The sequence below is a fragment of the Diadema antillarum genome, unplaced genomic scaffold, assembly GCF_040938485.1.
Source record: "Diadema antillarum isolate AM-2024a unplaced genomic scaffold, OU_Dant_1.0 seq00000908_RagTag, whole genome shotgun sequence".
Classification (NCBI taxonomy): domain Eukaryota; kingdom Metazoa; phylum Echinodermata; class Echinoidea; order Diadematoida; family Diadematidae; genus Diadema; species Diadema antillarum.
In genome coordinates, this window is record NW_027271765.1 from 364,255 (window position 1) to 380,809 (window position 16,555).

At 38.6% G+C, this 16,555-nt stretch overlaps 1 protein-coding gene across 1 annotated transcript; it reads right to left on the minus strand.

Annotated features, from left to right (window-relative positions):
- Positions 1-3,251: 3,251 nt before the first annotated feature.
- Positions 3,252-15,298, minus strand: LOC139741168 (ubiquitin-conjugating enzyme E2 Z-like). Its single transcript, XM_071651761.1, has 7 exons — positions 14,988-15,298; positions 12,773-12,842; positions 12,269-12,456; positions 10,671-10,782; positions 8,731-8,846; positions 4,442-4,532; positions 3,252-3,422 (listed from the first exon to the last, which is right to left on the minus strand). Exons 1-7 carry the CDS (start codon positions 15,179-15,181, stop codon positions 3,252-3,254), a joined length of 942 nt encoding a protein of 313 aa, XP_071507862.1. The 5' UTR covers positions 15,182-15,298.
- Positions 15,299-16,555: the final 1,257 nt, after the last annotated feature.

Sequence of the window (16,555 nt, forward strand, 5' to 3'; positions counted from 1 at the left end):
GGCATTGATAAGATAGTAAACATTAAATTTTTGATAATCCCTCTAATATAATTTCACACTACCCCTACCGGTATTAATCATAACTGGCACAAGTCCAATGTACTGTGTATTGGAGACTCTTGTTTTTTTTACATGTGGAGGAATGCAAACAAAGCTTAGGTATGATTACATCCCAAACTCTGGAATGCCATTTTTGTATTAACACATTAACACAAGTCATTACATCTACATGCAATTCACAACCTTATTATCACATTCAATGCAAAGTGCAGGAGTACAACTTACCGGGAGCTTAATGTTCTTTTGTCATTTTCATTTGTGTGCCTATTCATTACTGTAAAACGAGGAATGTTCGCATGCATTTCAATTTCGCGAATTTCGCGAGCGCCAAAATTTGCGAAATTCAAATGAACGCAAAAAGTTCTTGCCTACACGATATGCATTGGATGCCAGTGGCAATTCGCGAAAATGTCATGCTGCGAGACAGGCGGTCAGCTCCAATTCGCAAAATTTTCATGCCGCGAATATATCGTGTTTTACAGTAGTTTGTCAGAGGTGCTGTTCAGGTTAACTATCTAGTGAGTAGTTTTGTGTCCCACTTATAATCTTGGTATCAACTTTATAGATGTTTCATTTCTAGGCATTTCATGGGGACTTGTAGTTTAGGGTTCAATGATAAAAGGGAGAGAGCATGCTTGGTGTTTCTTTCTACATAGTCAGAATCAACAGAATTCTATTTAGATTATGAAAGAACTGTTACTCTGACTGTAAATTCACATTTATAATTCTTCTTTTTTTTTGGGGGGGGGGGGATTTGCCAAAGTTCCAACATGATCGCAACATAATATCACACTTTCATTACACAGCCTAGCAACAGAACGGACTTAGAAAGAGCAAAACATGAGACACACTACAGATAGTTTTCACTTTGTCAAAATTTCAGGACCTATAGAAAAAGATATAAAGAGGAGTATAAACTTGTTCATTGGGGGAAAATTGCCAAATATCAAAAAAAAAAAAAAATGAAACAATGATTCATGTCTTATTCCACACCTTGTAGTCTTTTTATATTTCTATAGATTCAAATACAAACATCTAACACAGAGCATGGTCAGTCTTTTCTTCATTTTCTCACATGACTTCAGTGCATAATTTCATCAGTCACCACAAAATGTATTTTCAGCAGTTTAACTTGTCAACTTTCTCTCTTCAAAAATTAATAGTATTTGAGCCGACTGACTCCTTCCACTACCAGTAGCTGGTCGGTTTCTGATTATACAATTTGTTTAGTGAAGTGTGTCCCTTTGTGAGATGAAACAAACAACAACAGTTTTTCTCGTGGCTCGTTTCATTTTCTTCAAAAGTTTTGCAATTTCAGCTTTCATATTGCTCAGGCTTTTGCATGCCCACAGGAATGAAAATCAAATTCTTAAAAAAAAAAGAAAATGAAAAAAAAGGTTATTGTTGTGTAATCTTAAACATGATTGGGCAACCAAATGTAAAATGAGGACCTAACAATAATAATTTGACAAAAAAAAGTCTCTCACACATAATATCTCTTCAAAAAGAACATACAAATACGACATATCACTTCATACCACTGCTTAATTTTGAAGAGCATGATGTAAACTTTTGAGAATACAATAAGATTTAGATTCTGTATAAAATGCAAAATAAAACAGAATCTTAACTATAAACCAGGACTAAAATTTATAGAAACTAAATGGCTTCAGTGGCTACACTTACATGTATTTGCAGAGCTATGCTTGTCTAGCTAGATGTCATTTAATTTTTCTATGCACAATCATAGATGCTGGAATCTGATTGATTAGCATTCACATTCTCCTCACTGTAACATTCACATTTACAAGTGAGTGGACGGGTGTTCGGGTAAGTTTGCTTTCTTTTCATGAGGGAAACTCATCTTTGACCTTAAACCATGCAACGGATTTACCACAAAACTCGCAATGTTCACCGTACAGAAAGTTGAGACTGAATTAATAAAAGACATAATCTTCAGGGGGGGGGGGGGGGGGAGGGTGGTGGCTAGACTTGATGACACATATCATTCATCCAATACGACTACAGTAAAGTCATAGCCAATGCCTTTTACTAGCCACATATTGGAATATTCATATAATGCATGCAAACATCCAACATTAGTGGATAATAGCTGATTAAAAGATAAAATAAATGAATAAAAATAAGTGTGCAGAATTAATATTTTCCTTGCTCCCATTTAGAAAATGAGTACATCGTAGCTTCAACCTTTTTCTTCCTGGCAAAAAAGAAACAAGTTTTCAATTTAACAAAAAGACATGTATGTGGTAATGAATAAACCCTTTAAAGGTACGTGTGTATTAGGCAATAATTATTCTCATGAGGAATTATTCTACACACAAGGAGGAAGTATGTAAAAAAAGAAGAAGAAAAGAACAACACTTTTTCAGCTTCAGAATGATAACGAGGATTAGTCACATAAAAAAGATATAAAGAAAAGAAAATTAAATGGTGCATTCAAGTGAACAGAAGGCAAATCTAGCAATTGGGTCAACTTCTCTATAGAGAAATAGTTTGAGGTTGCTAGAAGTCAAGTTGGACACTTGGTTGCTTGATGATTTGAAGCATGGAGAGATTCCTCTGGTTCACTTTTGTTCATTCCTGGGGGCAACATGTCCATAGATGACGTCGACAGGATTTTAAGTGAGTGGGCCTGAAATGGTCACATAACCTTCAGAATGGGCAAGCAGCCAATTACACTCCCTTGCAATCACTGGATGTTCCCTTGAGTGCAGTACATGACAGGTACTTCACAGCCCAATTTACTTGGCCGAAGTTTGACTCCAATCTACACGTACATTTTGACCAGTTTATATCTGTCCAATTAGAATCATCCGTCTTACAGCGTCAATTCCAAGTTCACCAAGAATTCATCAGGCATAGTTGGTGAACCTACGGGACAGTTACTTTTCTCTTCATTCAATTTACAACTAATATCTTTGTAAAGTGACAAATGATATGCACATAGCAAGTTCTACATTTTGACCAGTTTACACTTGTCCAGGTGAGAATCATCCATCTGCCAGCGCCAATTTCAGGTTTCTCAAGAGCTCCAGGCATAAATGGCGAACTTCATAGGGACACTATTTTTCTCTTCCTTCTTTTACAACTAAGATCCTTGTAAAGCGACTAAATGATATGCACATAACAAAGCGCTAATAGTGACTCTACGGAGAAGCAGGGGCTTACTATCAGCTGTCGAGTCCGGTCTCAGACGGTTCGTTGTCCATGTCGGAGCCACCACTGCTCTCGACGTCGGACGTCGTCTCCATGGCCTGCTCGGCCAGCTTGACCCGGATGGCCTGCAATCGCTGCAAGAGGGCAGTGTAGTCGTACTTGCCTCGCTTCTCGCCAAAGGGATCCTGGGTTGTAGTGCAGGTGAAAGAAAAAAAGAAATCATTGCTGTGATTGGATGAAAAAAAAAAACTCTGCACAACGTGAATCATTATACCAACAATTCCACACATGAACATTGATCTCTTTAGGAATAGAGTGTAAGAACGATTTTCAGATCAAATTCCAGGCCTTTTTGTTGTTTTTTTTGTCCAAAATCAGAATAGCAAATATGTATGCATGCTGTCAGTCCGATATCTTTTAACTTACTGGTGAAACAGTAAAGTGCAATAATGTTTTGGTTATTTTTTTTTACCCCTCAAAATATCTTCTTTTATTTGCCATGTCACGTTCACTCTTGACCATAACTTGATTAAAATCTAGACTGTAATTTCTGAGTTATTGTGTGCATTACAAAATTTCATGTGGACGGAAAGAGAACCTAGCCACATGGTGCTCACGTCAGGCATAGTGAAAGAAACATGATATCATTACTAATATACTATGAAAGACCAAAAGCATTTTACATGATGAAGATATGAATGCAGAACAAACATGGGCACCTTAGAATATTTCTACAGATAAATGAGGCTTTATAAATGTTGTTTCATCATCATCATCATCATCATAATCATCAGAACAAAATATCAACTCTCAAAAAATCAACCCTCTTTTTAGTCTGGCCTGGAAATGTCTACCCTTTGGAGCGCTCTAGCAGAGGTGTATCAAATTTGAGAAAGTTTAGGAAGTGCACCTTTTCATTGCTTTTCTGGTTAATAACTGCCAGCCAATATCCAGCTTTCCAGTAAATCTTGAGAAGCCTTTTCTACACAAATGAAGAAATCACCTTAATCATAAAGGACTTGACAGTAATCAGCACACAAAAAGTAATATCAAACCATTACAGTACATAATTGGTGAAATACATCTATGTACACCGCACACCTTTGTGTTCACCCAGCCATTAATGCATTGTTGTTGTTGTTGTTGTTGTTGAAATGTTAGGCTTTGTTTTTCAAATATTCATAACAATTTTGTGCAGTGATACCTGCATGCGCTGCCCCGTGAGATGCATCTTGTCCTTGACGGTTGTCTTGTAGTACTCGTAGAAGTCGGGGAATGACGTCTGGATCACTTGTCTGAAGGTGAAAGGTCAGGCAAAGGTGGGCAAAGAGAACAAATGAGATTTAAAGGGAAATTCCACCCTGACAATGAATATGCTTCTTTGTATGAAACCAGAAAAATCAAAGAAGCATATCAGTGGAAATTTGGGGGGAAAGTCAGACACATTAAAAAGCACGAATTGTAAAAGTTTATCATTAGAGAGTGTACAAGATAATGTGGCTACACGGCATGATATAGGGGTTAAGCAGCTCTCCATTTGTTTTGTATGTGTACAAAATTTCCCTAATTTTCATTTTTCTCAATTATTTGGGTGCAGGCAGAACTTATCCTATGAGCAAGACATGCAAATAGTGTGGGAGCTTACATTACTTCTGAAGAGAAATGTTTACTATGCTGCAAAATGATAAATCATTGAATGAGGACAAAACTAGAAATGTCGCTTTGGCGACTGGTATGCCTCCGCCATAATGCATGATTTTCCCAATAGGTCTAGATATTATCTTTTAGTGATCGTGAATTCTGTAATCTCATTGGTCAATCAACCACTGAATATTTCCCGTATTCCGTGATAAGGTCATATTGTGCGCATGCGCTAAATCCACCACTAAATATATTCCGTATTCCGTGATATGACGTCATATTACACAGCTAGCTGCGCGTGCACCAAAGACGCTTATAGGAAAGTGCGCGCTAATCCTGTACAAAACAAATGGACGGCGCGTGGTCCTCAAGCGTATTACGCACATAACCTGAGACCACTAGACGCTTCATAAACGACAACAGAACTTACGTATCTGGCTACTGCAGTATCTTATGGCTTGTACGTATTTGTAGTTGTATGCGCACATACAGTAATCAGCTCGCGAGACGTAGGCCTAAGTCAACATGGTCATGGCCAACAGCCGGCGATTTCAACATCATTCACGAGGGGAAATCAGCAAGAAGAAGGTTAGCACTTACACTAAAAGATAAAATCGTTACCCCCTGCTAGTTCTTACGAAATACGGGAAATATCTACGGTCTGGTGCCATATTCCATTCGGCCTTCAGCCTCATGGAATATGGCACCAGACCGTAGATATTTGCCCGTATTTCGTGAACAAGCAGGGGATAACTAATAGTACATGTGGACAATGTGTGATTACATTTTCACAAAATTGGCAGAATATTGAAATAACAAATTTGTCACAAATGTGTTGAATGTTCACCTTCCTTGACCTAGGTTTAATTGGATGAATAGGAGAGCATGTACCTAGGGATTTAAGGACTTTAACTTGACTTTGACCCATTCATACATTTAGGCATTGAGTAATTTTCAAGGTACAGGTGTGGAAAATTGGTGTGAATTTCTGAATTGAATAGTAAATTGTTACCATTTTCATCTGGCCCTTGACCCTAAAATTCATAAGATAATCACTTTCAGGTAGAACATGCATAATATGTACTAAGTTTCAAGATAACTTGAGCCACTTCCGAGATATGGAGGAAAAAGTTAGTTCAGCACTTTCACTTGATTTTTGACCTTTTGACCTTTGAGGCAAAGAAAGAAGAAAAAAAAAACTTTCCAGAGAATTTCTATTAGGTTACACATGCATACACCAAGTGTAAAAAAAAAATAACCCTGCTGGCATTACATAAATATGAGGGAAATAGTAAAATTTTGAAGTGTTGCACTTGACCTTTGACCTCTGACCTTTGACCCCATGAACCCTACATTCTCTAGATAATCAATTCCAGTCAGTACATGTATATACTATGTTCCATGAAGATACCTTGAACAATTTTCCAAGGTACGGAGAAAAAAAAGAAGTTTTGATATTTTTACTTGACCTTTTGACCTTTGACCTTTGACCTCATGACCCAAACTTTCACCAGAGAATTTTAATTGGGTAATACATGTATACACTAAGTTTCAAGAAAATATCTTCAGGCATTCAATAGATATGGTGGAAATAGTGAAATTTTATGTATTTGACCCTGACCTTTTGACCTTTGGTCTTTGACCTCATGACCCAAACTTTCACCAGAGAATTTTAATTGGGTAATACATGTATACACTAAGTTTCAAGAAAATATCTTCAGGCATTCAATAGATATGGTGGAAATAGTGAAATTTTATGTATTTGACCTTGACCTTTTGACCTTTGACCTTGAGCATGTGCACCCAAAAGTTGATAGGCACAACTTCACCCCCTAATACACATACATGCCAAGTTTCATTGGGATACCTCAACAGGTTTTGATAGTTACCTTGTCCACAAAATTCATTACGGACGGACGGACGGACGGACAACCCGAAAGCATAATGCCTCCGGCACCACTTCGTGGCGGAGGCATAAAAAAACAACTGAGCAACCCTCCCCCCCCCCCCCCCCCCAAAAAAAAAACAAAAACAAAAACAAAAAACAAAAACACAACCAAATAAACACACACACACACACACACACACAATGGGAAAAAAAGAAAAGATGATCACATCGTAAGGTGGACATGAGATGTAATTCCTAGAGATGACATGATATTCACCTTATGGAGTACATGTACCCTAGACCCCGTTAACTTTAGTTGACTAGAGGATGACTTGAGGCATTTAAATAAAAAGAAAGTGGCATCCAAGAAAAACTCTCATCCCTCCACACTGCTGGATGAATTTTCACCAGAAATATAGCTCAGGCCTCATGGATGACAAAATGTCCTCTCCCAGATTTTAATAAATTGGTCAGAAAAGAAAAGAAAAGAAAAGACAAGAAAACAGGCCTGTGAAGGACAGCTTCTGCATTTGTATCTTTGTGGGAAATGGAAAATGCCTAGACCATACACGGGACATGAATCCCTATCATGAGATACACCAACACGAGATGTATCCAAATTATCCTCAGACATGGAGTTGTTCTTCTTTATAGTTCTACTGCCAAATTCTTGCGTTCTTTCGCATTACACAGAGAACATGCAACTGAAGGCCGAATGTATACATGCAGTAAACTATGTATGGGCATGTGTTGTCATGATAGAGCTCCACCTTTAAAAAAACAAAGTTTTACGAGTTCAACTGAAAATATTTCAAAACCTGGCAGGAAGACTGCTTCCTCTCACATGAGCCTGTTAACCCGTTGAGGACGAGTCTCGAGTATGATTGGTACTTGGCTAGCATTTCACAATCCTGCATACTACACTGTAAACTGTGCTTTGCCTCAAGCATGCCAACATACTATAACTAAAAATATATCACCGTATGCTGGATTAACTATTTCCTCAGTAAACCTTAAAAGGACTGTACAGTACTGGTTGAGGTGGGGATTCATGTTTTGAACATTCTTAGGTGAGATAGTGAGAAACATCTCATGAAATATGAAAGAGCATGTAATTTTAGAAAGGATTCAACGTTTATTTGATGAACATTGGTGTTCAAATGGCTGAGATATCCAAAAAAGTGATAATAATAAAAGGCGACATGCCCCACCTTTATTAGGATCTCTTTGTTTCACCTTGTTTTTGGATATCTCAGCCATTTCAAAACCCATTTTCATCAAATAAACTTTTGATACCCCTTAGAATTGCATGATCTTTGACATCTCATAGAGTGCTTTCTGAATATCTCGCAAAACGTTAAAAGCAAAATTCTCACCTCGACCAGAACTGTACATACCCTTTAAAGGTGCAAGGCAACACATTGTTGCATAATTGTAAGGATATAAACACATGAATTGACATCAGATAGTCAGACACAGATATACTGTATACACACACACACACATACATTATGCACCAACACATATACAAACAAACATGCATGCATGCATTATGCATACTGTATATAATGTAAATTATACAAACATGCATACACATTAAATTATGCAATACCCATACAAACAGTACATACTATAACAAACATACTTACATACTCACAGTGATTTACATACACACATACACACAAATGTGCACACACAAATGCATTGAAAATATACAAACACACAAATGTGCTCACATGGATGCATTGAAATACACACACGCACACATACTCATTAACTGTAACTGAAATATCAGCAGACAGAGAATGGAAGTTGGAAAAGAGAGATTGGCAGAAACAGACATTAGGACAGAAGACAGAAGACAGAAAGACAGACAGACAGACAGACAGACAGACAGACAGACAGACAGACAGACAGGCAGACAGACAGACAGGCAGACAAACAGACATCAAACAGAGGCTTACTGAAGTGCTGCCGGGATGATTTTGCTTGGATGTTCTACCATATCGCACACTGCCACCCTGATGGTCTCGTGCCTGATGCACTCATTGTATCTCTGGCAGTCCCCAGGTTGACGCTCCTGCATCGGGCACATCCACCGAAAAGGACTAACTGTTTAACATCTTTACTTTTATGTGAATAACTGTTAGCGCAATTAATTTTTTGCACTGAGCCCTCAAAAACGTATTTGCAGGTTCTTAAATTCATGCTGGCAACTGCGTACTCCTATGTTTTCATCACCTCACAAAAACGACAGAATTTAAACGACAGACATTTCATCGCATGAAAATCAGAGTACTGTCTGATTGGCCTGAAATATAAACATCAATGCAACTATGTATCAAGTTTGGAGTGGGTTCAGACTTGCGAAAATCTTGTAGTGTCCATCAAATTAAACATACAGATGCATTAAAATGAATACTAGGATACATACATGTACATATGCAGACACATGTACTGTTATTCCAGTAATACTTATCAGCTGAAAAGGCGCATGACTCCCCTCATTAATAATGTGTACAGAAAATTATGAAGATATTTTCCCGGGTTTCAGAATTTGAACTAGCAAAAAAGTATGTGTAGTGCGAAAATAAATATTTCTGTATTCAATACAGTAACCTTCAATAGCATGGCCACCTCACAAGTGCCATTGTGTACAATCGGGTTGTCCATGAGAATGAAAGGGTTGAAGGGGGATTCTCCCAAACTGATACCGTACACAGATTCAGTACTCAAAAGCAGAAACAGAAGTGGAACGCATCAGTATCAGATGAGGAAAATTGGACAGTCCTTCGCAAGTTATAAGTTTCAAAATTTTTGAGTAAATTTGATTGTACAACCCTTCCTCACTGGACATCACACTGCTGAACTGCACCAATATCTATGGGGTGTAGATTCATAAGGGGGGGGGGGGGGGGGGGGGGGAGGTGGCAATTATAGCTATCAACAGCCCTGTCTCACACCCAAAACTGAGCTTTCCCTTTAATCCATCAAGTCCTTGGTGGGACTTTGCTGCAAAAAAACAAAATTTTGTTGTCATCAATTAGGCAACTTTGAAGGATACTGTGCATTTTATACGGGAATGAAGATTTGATTAATTTCAAATTAATTTCATTTCCTTAAATCTGCAACAACAAAAATGTGAAAATGAACAAACATTTGTCATTTTGAGAGAAAAGCGGGGATGCACTGAAGAGGAATTCCACATGATTTTCATAATTTCACATCATATAGTACATTATCGACAGTGCTATGTATAGATTTGTGGAAATTATTGTGGTCCTCGAGCAGAAAAACCCCAAACTAAATTACACTGAACAAGGATGAAGACATAGGAGGCTCACATTCTTAAGGTACTCTATCACCATAGCACTTGCTTAACAATTTCACCTGTGTCAAATTTATGCATCCCTTCTTCATTTGTTCTGCTTTCTTTCACATCCAAACATCCACACTTCTGTGAAGCAGCTATGTCATCATCCTCGTTCATTGTGATTTTTTAATGAATTTTGTGAACCTTTTTATTCCTCATCGCAATCACTATAAATTCTGAAATCCTGTAGGCCTACCCAGTATAACCAATTTAAAGATGTTCAAATGCTAAAATCTGAAAATCACCCGGAGGCCTCCTTCAGTCTTCTAAAATGTGTTTTCAAATTAAGAATCAGTTTACAAATCTAGCAACTGCAAGGCTTTTGAACATTCTGCAAACCAGAACAATGACTGGTACATGAATAGAGGACTAAAATGAAAGAGAATTTTTTTTTCTATATAATAAAACACTAACGATGAATGATACAGACCATGTTAAGTTTAATAGGCGGTGCCAAACCACAGAAATTTGAAACTTGTACTGCCACAGGGATTCAATGGGTCAAAATAGAGGGACCCTACCCCCACCCACCTGTTCAAAGCCAGGCTCATTGTGGTAGGGCTTCTCATTCATTAGGGACTGGATGGACATGAGCACGCTGGACAGACTCTGGGCGGGGCTCCAGGCTGGCCCACTCCAAGTCCTGCCATGGCCAAAATAGGGAAATAAAAACCAAAAAAAAAAAGAATTAAAAAAACAAACAAACACATGAAATAAGTTGCCATCATGAGATAAAAGGTCAAACTCTCAACCACAATATCTAAAAATGTGAATTTGCCTTCATTTCTGGCAACTTTTCAATGGCATACTTGCCAACAGTGCAGGATGACAAGTATAATGTATGAAGAAATAACAGTAAAAATTGGCAAATACAGGAATTTATATCAGTCTCCCCATAACTTGCCATTAACAAATGTTCACAAAAATAGAGAAAGAGGGTTGTATAATTAAACTGTGAACAACATATATATATATATATATATATATATATATATATATATATATATTATATATATATATATATATATATATATATATATATATATATATATATATATATATATATATATATATATATATATATGAATGTTTCTATTAAATAGGAGCAGGTTGCATGAGTACAGTGAGTACAGTAAGCACAGGGTTTTCACTTTACCATTTCACACAGAACACTCCATAGCAGGGCTAGAACTAATCAAAGGCTTACAAATCCATGGTCTTCTGAGTATTAGTGGCCTTCACGCCTCTCAGGAATCACTGTTAGGCTTTGGACATTTTTGATGCTATTTCTAGAAATTCAATATGCATGCTGTTTTAATACAAAATGACCTTTGGTAAGGTTGCCTTCTTTAGAAAAAAAAAATCTTGATCCAAGCTATGACATACCATAGCTTGGGATTGCCGTACAAAATATCACTGTTATATATCACGTTTATCCCCATCTCTTTACAGGGATGGTATAGTTTTGGTTGAGAAGGGGCTTCAGATTTTCATTTATTTATCTATTTTTTGTGTTTTTTGGGTGAAATGATGAGTAACTACCTATGAAATATGAAAAAGCAATCAATTCTAAAAGGAAATCAAAGTTTACATGATGAAAATCGGTTTTGAAATGACCAAGATATCAAAAAACAATTAATATCACCCTCGTAACACTGTTACCATGCAAATTGAGAAAGCAACAGACACAAACTTTAAAAGGTTTGTATGGATAGGTAAGCAAAATGCAACAGGCAATGTGATGCAAGTCTTCAAGGAACACGACTTGGTAATATGCTACCACATTGCGGATGTTTGGCTTTTTTTATAGTCAAAAAAGCATACTCGGATGTCAAATACTGTAAGCCATACATTTAGCAAGTCTAATTTTTTCATGAATTGGGACTTCCTGACAATTTTGTGAGTGGTTAAATTTGCCATTGTAGAGTAGAGTAATGGATAGAGAAATGTATGTGTGAATGTGGCATTCATGTCGGGATCAGAATTAATATTTTCATGTACTGTTAAATTTGTGAATATCACCAAACTTGCAAAAATCACACACACACACACAAAGTGAAATATGTGGCCTGTACAGTATGACATTCAGGCAGTAAGTTTGATAGAGACGAATGCAGCAATTGACTTACCCGAGGATGCTGAGACACACCTTCCCGCTCCGGTAGAGGTTGGGATTGAAGCGCACGCTGCCATCGCCCGTCGTCATCAGCTTGATCCTGGGCGGGCGGATCGGGTAATCCGGCGGGAACTTGATGACGAAGTGGAAGAAGCCGCCTTCGTACGGAGTGTCAAAGGGCCCGGTGATCAGGGCGTGCACCTATCAAAGACGGGAGCAGCGGACATTGACGATGACACACCAGGCATATTCCCTGCTCTTATTTATTCAAACTTCATAGACTTATTCTTACGAGTCAGGATATTCCTTTGATTGAAATTCCAATTCCTGTGCCTTTATTGCATAGGTTGTGCAATGATCGAACACTTCAATGTTTAGTCATCATGGCATGATAAGTGTGGCTGTTTCAAAACAGCGCAGTGTAGCACACAAACCCACACACACACACACACACACACAGAGCTTAAGGTTTCGTCAGGAGCAAATCAATTACTGTTGTTGTTGTTTTCCTCCTTACCCTCGTTATATCCTCCTCTGGAACAATACACATTCCTAAGGGAGGCTCTGAATATATGTTCATGATGTCCCTGTAGAATAAAACAAGTGAAAGGAAAGAACGACAGTTACAATTTATTATCAGTGTGATTGTCTTCATTTTCCTTTGATCAGGTCCCACAATTAAAAAAAAAAAGTATTCAAGGGCAATACCAACTGAACAATAGAAATCCAATCTTGCATTTTAGTTCTGTCTTCACAATTCAAATCGATCACCATGTTGTTTTGTCACGCTTCATGAAAAGGGGCACAAAACATGCATTATCAGTCTCATCATGAGATTCACACCAAAATGGAACAGATGTTCATGAACTGCAAGTTTTCTATGATGTTTGTTGTCAAATGTGTCACTTTGTGTGCATGTGTGTGTGTGTGTGGGGGGGGGGGGGGGGTAGGGGTGTGCGCATTAAATCATGCTCATTTCGAAACTATTGAAATGTTATTTTTCTGATGAAAACAAAAGTATAATGCACCGAGAATAGGAAATGTGGAGCCATCACATCCTGAAGGGTATGACAATTTGGGCAGCTCTTCACAAACAGTCCCATTCTTCAGTCTTGTTGTTAACCTGTTGAAGACTTGGTAGTCCCAAGTATACTCGAGCAGGTGTCTATGGGAAATGCGTGTTATAGTAAAATCAACCCTTCCTCAATGGGTTAATTCAACAGAGTGACATGCTTCCCCAAGTGATAAACCCTATAAGTTTTGCAGAAAAGAATACTGTAAAACACAATACTTTCGCGGCATAAAATTTTTGCGAATTGGAGCCGACGGCCTTTTTCGCGAGTTGCCTCTAACATTTAATGCATATAGTGTAGACAAGAACTTTCGCGTTCATTTTAATTTCGCGAATCTTGGCTCTCGCGAAATTTGCGAACTTAAAATGCACGCAAACATTCCTCGTCTTACAGTAGTGCCTAATCATTACAAGACATACAGTAAGAGGAGAAGTCACACTCATTTAAGCTATGAAACTGCATCATCATCAGCAAATAATTTTGTAATGTTTGTATCTTAGATACATATTGGTTCTCCTCAATGCTTCAACAAAGTGTTCTATAAGCACTGATAGACAAGTGATGTTAGATGCATCTACTTGACTTGATCAGAAATTTCAACTGTCAAACAATTATCACAAAAGACTACGTAGGAAGTACAACATTTTGCATCCAAACCAGCAAATTTATACATCAGTGTACTTGACTGCAATGTGATACAAAAAAAAAAAAAGGAAAAGAAGACTTTGAATCAGACATTTGAGTATACATGGCATGGGCTCATGTTGTGCACTACACTAGAATCGAGATACATTTATGTGTACCACGGGGCAGAGTGGAGATAAAGTATGCAGTCTTGAAGGGGATTCACATAGAGACACCAAATGTCTTTTCAAAAATACTGCAAAAGTGGATATTTTTGCACTTCAACAAGTAATTTGTTGCGCTTGGCCAGCTCAAATGAATTTTGCATGTTTCCACTTGCAGACATTGCAACAGAATTAAATTTACATGTACATGTTGTTGCTTTAAATACTGAAATTCTTGATGACAAAACATTCCTTTTTTAATCTCCTTTTTAAATAGGGACCATGGGATTCATCTCCCTGCTTTTTAAAGATGAGTAATAATAAATGTGACATCTTTGAATAAAGTCCTGAAAGAGATGTTCTTCCACACACACACACACACAAAAAGGTGAGATGATTGACATGAAATACAATACAAACAAATAATAACACTTAGTACAATTATATGCATGAATGGCAGTCAATTACCGTCACCAACAAGGTTGCTTCTTTGCATGTTTGATGTCTGACTGATATTCTGGTTAGCCCGTTGAGGACAGACTGAATTTGCTACAACGTGCATTTCCCATAGACACCTTCTCATGTATACTCACGACTCGTTCTCAGTGGGTTAAGATGTTAGATTTTATGTGTAACGTCACATTTTTATTATGCAACATCCTTGATTGAGTTGTTGATTTGTTAACTGTCTTCACACAATATCATCTCAATGGATTTGAATTGATATCTTATGCATCACATATTGTATGTAGTAGAGCAGATTTAGTAATGCTATCAAAGAAATGTCCACTTGTTAAAGATTTTAAAGAAAAAGCATGAATTTCCTGGAGTTGGTATTGATATCGTGAACAAATTTGGGACAAGTCAAGACCTTTTGATACGCAGCAGACATTGTTGACTTGGCTTCTGGTCATCCCAGTCTTTACTCCTGGTGGGGTCCCAGGAGTTGCCAAGTTGTGCATTCATCTGCGAGTGGACAAACGAAGCAGTGGCGGCTGCCACGAGGTCTCCAGCTTCTTCGTCGGACGCGGACGCCATCCCCGAGGATTTGTGCGGCCCGTTCATGTGTCTCGCAGCGCTACCACAGAGCAGGCAATGTCTTGAAATGTCCCAATGGCAATGTAATTTCTTTTTCACCTCCGTGAGTGCAGATTCAGTTGGCTTAGGTCAGATGAGTAGATCTGATCTACTGTTAATGACAATGAATGGAAGAAAACATTGCAGCAACAGGCACATTAAGGTGTAAGGATCTCAATATTAGCAGGAAGTGTCTAGAAATCACTGCAATGTCTGCTGTGCTGTGTTACATTGACTCCCCAAGCTGAATAAATGGCTAATGCTCATTGCAGAGAATGTTGGTACATTTTGTATTTGTTTACACTACAGCCATCTCAGTTCGGGAAACCCACTCACAAGGGGGGCCCCTCCTTATAAGTAACCCGTCCCCCTTATAAGTAACCCCGTCCCCCTTATAAGTAACCCCCGGGGCACCCCTTATAAGGAGTCTCCACGCTTTTTTGCAATGCAACGCGAAAATGAAAGGACTGCGGCAATTCGCTTGATTATGTCCATAAAGCTTCACAAGTTTCCTAGTTACTCACGAAATTTGAGCAAAATCGGTTTGAGGCATCATATCTAAAATCATGGATTTAAATGCGATGTCAAACGACCCATGCGAATGCTGAAATGCGAGCGACTACTGGCGTGAGTGTCGCCAGGCGCGGCGGCGCGGCAATGCTTGAGTGCAGACGTGGCGACTAGGTCAGTCGCCACGTCTGCACTCAAGCATTGCCGCGCCGCCGCGCCTGGCGACACTCACGCCAGTAATCGCTCGCATTTCAGCATTCGCATGGGTCGTTTGACATCGCATTTAAATCCATGATTTTAGATATGATGCCTCAAACCGATTTTGCTCAAATTTCGTGAGTAACTAGGAAACTTGTGAAGCTTTATGGACATAATCAAGCGAATTGCCGCATTCCTTTCATTTTCGCGTTGCATTGCAAAAAAGCGTGGAGACTCCTTATAAGGGGTGCCCCGGGGGTTACTTATAAGGGGGACGGGGTTACTTATAAGGGGGACGGGTTACTTATAAGGAGGGGCCCCCCTTGTGAGTGGGTTTCCCGAACTGATCTATCCGCTCAGTCAACGACTGTGAGGAAAGTAGCATCAAACGAGTTAAACATTTATCATGTGGTAAATCACTTGTATTATTGAGCACCTTTTCATATCAGACTCAGAGTATGATGGATAGCCAGAGACAGGCGCAGGCAGAGGGAGCACTGGCAAAGATGCTTGCTTCCCTTTGCTTCGCCACAGCAACAGGGCCACAGCAGCGCTGGGGTACAAACCTCTTTTCCGATGATCTTTCTCCTTCACTCCAAACAGTATTGAGTAACACAGAAATTCAGAAACGAGGACCCTACAATTACAACGTTA

Excerpts from the sequence above, each read along its gene's own strand:
- LOC139741168 (XM_071651761.1), bottom strand. The coding sequence starts at position 15,181 with ATGAACGGGCCGCACAAATCCTCGGGGATGGCGTCCGCGTCCGACGAA. Across the intron at positions 10,783-12,268 it reads GTGTGTCTCAGCATCCTCGG|GACTTGGAGTGGGCCAGCCT; the intron begins GTAAGTCAATTG and ends TGGCCATGGCAG. Across the intron at positions 4,533-8,730 it reads ATCATCCCGGCAGCACTTCA|ACAAGTGATCCAGACGTCAT; the intron begins GTAAGCCTCTGT and ends TTTCACCTTCAG.